Genomic DNA, 6,879 nt, shown 5'->3' on the forward strand with positions numbered 1-6,879 from the left:
TAGTAATTAAGCTCGAGACATAAGTGAAGTTACCATATAATAACTCTCCATACTTTCTGATAAGAATAAAATTCTAGTACATTATAATACTACTACTTTCAGGCAGGAAAAAGAAGAAATAAAGAATTAAAAATCTAAGGCATGAAGAAGGAAGTGACACGACACCAACGAGCTTTTGAAAATGATATCTTCTCCCCGTCCACGAAATGAATACCCATTTGAGTGTGGCACGAGTTTTAAAAAATTGATTAAGTGTGTGAGAGGCGAATAAGGGGCTCACTTTTATTGTAAGTGAGTTGTGTGAGATACAATTACCAAAAAAGAAAATGGATGCTCATTTGGTGGACAGACCAAAAAGAAAATATGAGTACTCAGTTCGTGACTGGATGGAGCATATGATTTATGAATATATTACTCCCTCCGTCCCATTAAGCATGGTCACTTATTTTTTGCCACAGATATTAAGAAGAAAAGTGATTAAAAGATATTAAAGTGATAGAGAGTGGTAGAGCCTATATAACTTTTTGTGAGATAAAAGAGTTTTCTTTTATGGAAGTAGTCATTTGTAATGGGATAGTTTAAAATGAAAAAATGATCATGTTAAATGGGACGGAGGGGGTATGATTTAGTGTGATTATTGTGAAAATTGTGAGAACTATGTAATGAACTTATAAGTTATTGAAATATCACTGCAACAAAATATTTCAGTAGTGATATGATTTTTGAGGAATCATCACCCTAAAAGATATCACTAAATAAAATTGTTACATTTTGTGATGACACGTGTCACAAAAATAAAAGCATATATGTCACAAAATTTAGTGGCAGTACTTGAGGATGTATCAATTTTTGTAAGTAAAATTTTCTTACAGTTGAATATATAACAAAAGCATATAGATACATGCACATAAGTAACTAGAGATTTTGTCACACAAAAATGTAACAAATATTTTGCCACTTCTTTTAATGTTACTACTAGAAAATTTTGTTGTGCTGATAACATTGACGTGTATCCATATTAGAAATGTGGACATACACACTTAACAAATATCGTGATCGCTAGCCATAAAATTCACTATATACAATGTGAAGTAATTAAATTTATTGCATTGAAGTATGTACACTTATCTACGTAAGTACACTCCCCCCACCCCCCCGCTTTTGTAGTATATAAATGAGAAGCAGGTAGCATTGTTCCAACCGTAAACTAATATTTGAAAGCCTTCTCTCCCAGCTTCCCAAACAGAAACTTTTTAATATTTCATAAATATATAAAAGATGGGTGTATTAGTTGATGTGGTTTTGATTTTGGTATATATAATATACACAGCAAAGGCAGGTGAAGTCCAGCATTTGAAATGGGAGGTGGAATACAAGCGGTGGTCTCCAGACGGGAAGGAAAGTGTGGTTATAGCCATCAACGGGGAGTTCCCGGGCCCCACAATACGGGCTCGGGCCGGCGACACCATTAATGTTGAGCTCATCAACAAGCTTCCCACTGAGGGGGTTGTCATCCACTGGCATGGGATCACACAGGTCTAGCTACCTCCTATTTCATTATTAATTATACTATATGATTGTGTATATCATAACGATATTGCATGCGACTTTGAATGTGATTTATTTCGAAATAAAAAAATTGCAGAGAGGGACACCATGGGCGGATGGAACAGCCTCTATTTCGCAGTGTCCCATTAATCCAGGAGAATCATTTGTCTACAGATTCAATGTCGACAAAGTACGTATCAATTCTCTCTCTATATATTATATTTGAGATGTTGATTATGGATGGAAATTAATTAAATCGGGTGCAGGCGGGCACATTCTTTTACCATGGGCACTACGGTATGCAACGGTCTTCGGGGCTCTACGGGATGTTGATCGTCGACGTGGCGGACGGAGAGACGGAGAAATTCAAGTATGACGGAGAGTTTGATCTTCTGCTTAGTGATTGGTGGCATAGGGCCTCTCGTGATCAAGAGGTTGATCTCTCCTCCAAACCCATGCAATGGATTGGAGAGCCACAGGTATATATATATAACTTTTTTTCCTCCTTCATCTCATCGAGAGAGAAAATAGTTGATTGGTTTTGGTGAAACAATAAAGTTATAATGTTTTTGTTTAACTACTTTCAATTGTCTCGGCAAATGCATGGATAGTAACAAGTGATAATATGTTGGCAGAGCTTGTTAATTAATGGGAGAGGGCAGTTCAATTGCTCATTGGCGGCTAGTTTTAGCAAATCGGCAGTCCCATGCGACCTAAAAGGCGGTGAACAATACGCTCCTTATATCCTTCACGCCCTTACCAGGAAGACCTACCGCCTTAGGATAGCCAGCTCCACCGCATTGGCTTCACTCAATTTCGCTATTGGGGTAACATATTCTTCTATTTAAACTAGGGGAAAAATTCAAATATATATAAACAATAACTTTTTCTTAATATATATATCAACTCTATATTAACTATAAAAATAAAATTAGATAATAAAAAATAATTAATTATAAAATTAAATTAAAGCATATAAAATTGACATAGAGATGAAACAAAATAAAATAACAATTGAAAATGAGTGACACAAAGTGTAAATCAAGATACTAAAACACTACAAAAAATTCGAATTCTAGCGACATAAATTTCCGTCTCAAAATCCTGCATATTCCGTCTTAAACTTGTAGTTACGACAAAAAAACGTCTGAATGCGAGAAACGCTATAAACGGGATGGCAATTCTTAACCACAAACGGATTTTCTATGGAAGTTTCGTTTCTGACCGAAATAGATGAAATAAAACAATTGAAAATGAGAGACAAAAAAGTGTAAATCAAGATGTTATATTTAAATCCCCATTTTTAGTGTTAGTCCTAAGTTTTTGCTACATGTGTATGCATATATAGAATCACAAGCTGACGGTGGTGGAAGCCGACGGCAACTATGTGGAGCCATTCACCGTGGACAACATCGATATTTACTCCGGCGAGAGCTACTCCGTCCTCTTCACCACTGATCAATACTACCACCGAAACTACTGGATTTCCGTGAGCGTAAGAGGGAGAGAGCCCCAGACTCCGCAGGGCCTAACCATCCTCAACTACCACACCGAATCGGCGAGCCGCCTCCCCGTGTCGCCCCCGCCGGTGCCACCGCGCTGGGACGACGACCACTACAGCAAGGCCTTCTCCAACAAGATCCTCGCCGCCGCCAGATCCCCCATGCCGCCGCCCGCCCACGACAGGCGAATCGTGCTGCTGAACACACAAAACACCATGGACGGGTTCACAAAGTGGTCCATCAACAACATCTCACTAGCCCTCCCCAGCACCCCCTACTTGGGCGCCATCAAATACAACCTGGCCGACGCCTACGACCAGACCAGCCCCCCCGACCACTACACCCCCGCTGACTACGACATCCGGGTCCGACCCCCGAATCCGAACACGACATCTGGCAATGGAATCTACGTGCTGAGCTTCGGATCCACCGTTGATGTGATCCTGCAAAACGCGAATACAAATACGTTTAATGTGAGCGAGATCCACCCTTGGCATTTGCACGGCCATGATTTCTGGGTGCTTGGTTATGGAGAGGGCAAGTTCACGGACAAGGACGAGGCTGGGTTTAACCTGAAGAATCCGCCGTTGAGGAACACCGCCGTGATCTTCCCTTATGGGTGGACGGCGCTGCGGTTCGTGGCGGATAATCCTGGCGCGTGGGCGTTTCATTGCCATATTGAGCCGCATTTGCATCTGGGAATGGGGGTTGTGTTTGCAGAAGGTGTTCATCGTCTCGGCGCCATTCCTAATGAGGCCCTTGCCTGTGGATTGACGGCCAAATATCTCATGAATAAGTGAGACTGCTGCTACTTTCTTCTTCTTGTTCAATTTAACTATATGTATTCATGACTCCAATCCTTGATCATTCTCATGAGACCTACTCTATTCTCCATAAATAAAGATTTAACTATTAATTAAATCTCGAATTATCATACACGAACGAAACTATGGATGCACTGATTCTTGATGATTGTGCGTTTAAGCAAGGCCGTTTCTAATGAAAAATGGGCTCAGGACAAAACGATATAAATGTGCCATCTATCCACCGTCGTAAAAACATAAGATAACTTTTTTTAGAGTCACGTTATAATATTTTAGTAGGAAAAAAAGTATAAATAATTATTAAGAATGACTTTTTCTCGCCTTTTTACTTGCAAAATCATTTACATTTGTTTCAAGATTTTCTAAGATATCTTTTTCTATACACAAAATTACTAAACCATTATTAATTTTTCTTGTGAAATCGACGATCTCTAATATGTCTTCAACATTTTAACTTCGATAAACTACATTCAGCCGAAGCTACGGTAATAGGAATAGTTAACAAGATCTGGTCTGGATAATAATCTGCAATTTTCACAAATTCAAGAATTTCAATAGCTGACATTATTATTAAAATGCGGCTTTATATTAAAAGAAAGAAAAAAGAAAAGAAAACCTAGAAAACCCTGACATTATTTTATTTAACAATGTCATTCGTAATATTTTTAATTCAGTAAATAAATCATCTAAATCTATATTGGATATATTATTATCATGAGCAAAAATAGATTTTAAATTAACACAATAATGTCTTAATTTTTTAATATCCAAAGATTTTAAAGTTTTCGAATCAAACAAAAATCAAAATATATGATCAAATGATTTCATTATTTCTTCAAATCTACATTTTAAAGAAGCAATCACCATATACAAAACAATTATAAAATACTTAATTCTAAATGTTTAATCTTCGGGCGATAATGAAACTTCAGCATTTTCTCCCTCATCAATTTTTTTTTTTCTAGTAATACAACATTTTGTTAAAAATATTGGCTTTATAATATTCGTATTAAATGCAAGACTCTGTATTCCTATTTTTTTTTTTTTAAATCATGTTAGACATTAATTCTAATTGTTTCATGACATAGTCAATACACATTGTATACACAAAAAATGTTATTAGACTTTATAGTAATATTTTTGGGCCACAAAATTCTTTTGGGCCGAATTTTTGGTTGTTAAAAAAAAATAAAAATAATAAAATATTTAAAATATAATTACAGACTGAAATTTCGATCGTTAAAATATTTTAAAGAAAAAAAAATCGATCGTAAATTGGTAGTTAAGGCTGCTAAATTAACGACCGAAATCTTCGGTCGTTATACGTGTGTTTTCTTGTAGTGAACAACCATGAACGGCGTAGACTTCGTCAGAAGTTATAGAGCGGCGGAGAGGTGGTGGTTTCTGAGACGAAATCTAAGGCTCATCTCGTGGGCGTTTCTATGGAGTAAGGCCTGAGAATAGAGGCAGCGCCGACTGAAGAGGCGGTGCGGAGGAGTGGAGGAGGGAGAGGGATGAGGCATGGGGCGGCGTCACGTGTCTGTATTCTGGGGAGGAAGAGGACGAGGGAGAAGGGAATCAGGGGGTGGGGCGACGGCCGACGACCGACGCTACTGTCGTCCACCGGAGAAGAAGAGAGAAGGGGGAGAGGCTGTGTTGGGGAGGGGGGCGGCTGACGGGCTGAGTGTGTGTGTGTGTTAATTTAAGAAGGGTTTAAGTTTAATTAATTAAATTAATTAATTGAATTTAATAAACTAAATATTTTCATTTTAAGAAAGTGGTCACTTTTAATGGGACAAACCAAAATGGAAATGTGATCACTTTTATTGGGACGAAGGGAGTATCTTTTTAGTGGACAAAGGGAGTATAAGGTTAATTAGCTTAACGACCAGTATAGTGTAACATGGAGTGTAAAATGGACTAGCTTGTTAAGATATAATTGTAGTATACTTTTAAAAGTGGGAATTATCACATATAGCCCTTTTTGTTAAAAACATAAGTTTTATAGCACTAGTTTATAATAGATAAGTTGTACTCGATGACACCATCGTGTACACCATTGAGTACTCAAAGTACCCGATGGTGTACACGATGGTGCCATCGAGTACACCATCGAGTAATGAAAAAAATGAAGATTTTCTACAACACTATCGAGTAATCGAAGTACTCGATGGCGCCATCGAGTACGAAAAAGTCAAAGGGTGTTATAGTATTTTAAACTTAAAATGATCATTTATCTATTATAAACTAGAGCTATAAAACTTATGTTTTTATGAAAGAGGACTATAATAAGATTTCCCTCATTTTAAAATGTCCAAATAGAGATAGTAAAAATAAAAAGTATCCACTCATATAAAAAAATAAAAAATAATCACACTTAGTATATATTTTACCCCCATAATTCACACCTAACCTAAAATTTGATTGGGAATTATAGTTTTAAAACTTGAATTCACAACCAAGAATATTCATAGTTGTTAATTCTAGTTTTAAAACTTGAATCCACAATCAATTGATATTCGAGTTATGAATTCTAGCTTTAAAATTCGAATTCACAATAAAGACTATTCATAGTTGTAAATTCTACTTTTAAAACTTGAAGCCACAACCAATTGATATTCGAGTTATGAATTATAGCATTAAAATTCGAATTCACAACCAAGATCATTCATAGTTGTCAATTCTATCTTTAAAACTCAAATTCACAACCAATATTGTTCCTAGCTGTGAATATTTATATCTTTAAAACTCGAATTTATAACCAAGACTATTCTTAGATGTAAATTTTAAAACTCGAATTCACAACCAACTTATATTCAAATTGTAAAATTTAAACTTTAAAATTAATATAATTGAAATAATTAAATAAATAAAATTCGAAGATAAATCCATGTTGAACAATTTGAATCCATGACATCATTGCAGAAAACAAATCTAAGCTATAAAAAAGGAAAAAACAATGAAAAACTAAACTTAGGTATTGAATTAATGTGTCTTGTAAAAAG

General features: G+C 36.2%; 1 protein-coding gene across 1 annotated transcript; it reads left to right on the plus strand.

Annotated features, from left to right (window-relative positions):
* Positions 1-1,191: 1,191 nt before the first annotated feature.
* On the plus strand, positions 1,192-3,971 carry LOC131017046 (L-ascorbate oxidase-like). Its single transcript, XM_057945853.1, has 5 exons — positions 1,192-1,536; positions 1,646-1,738; positions 1,815-2,027; positions 2,184-2,375; positions 2,897-3,971. Exons 1-5 carry the CDS (start codon positions 1,279-1,281, stop codon positions 3,848-3,850), a joined length of 1,710 nt encoding a protein of 569 aa, XP_057801836.1. The 5' UTR covers positions 1,192-1,278; the 3' UTR covers positions 3,851-3,971.
* The last annotated feature ends 2,908 nt before the right edge of the window (positions 3,972-6,879 follow it).

The sequence above is a fragment of the Salvia miltiorrhiza genome, chromosome 1, assembly GCF_028751815.1.
Source record: "Salvia miltiorrhiza cultivar Shanhuang (shh) chromosome 1, IMPLAD_Smil_shh, whole genome shotgun sequence".
NCBI classification, from domain to species: Eukaryota; Viridiplantae; Streptophyta; class Magnoliopsida; order Lamiales; family Lamiaceae; genus Salvia; species Salvia miltiorrhiza.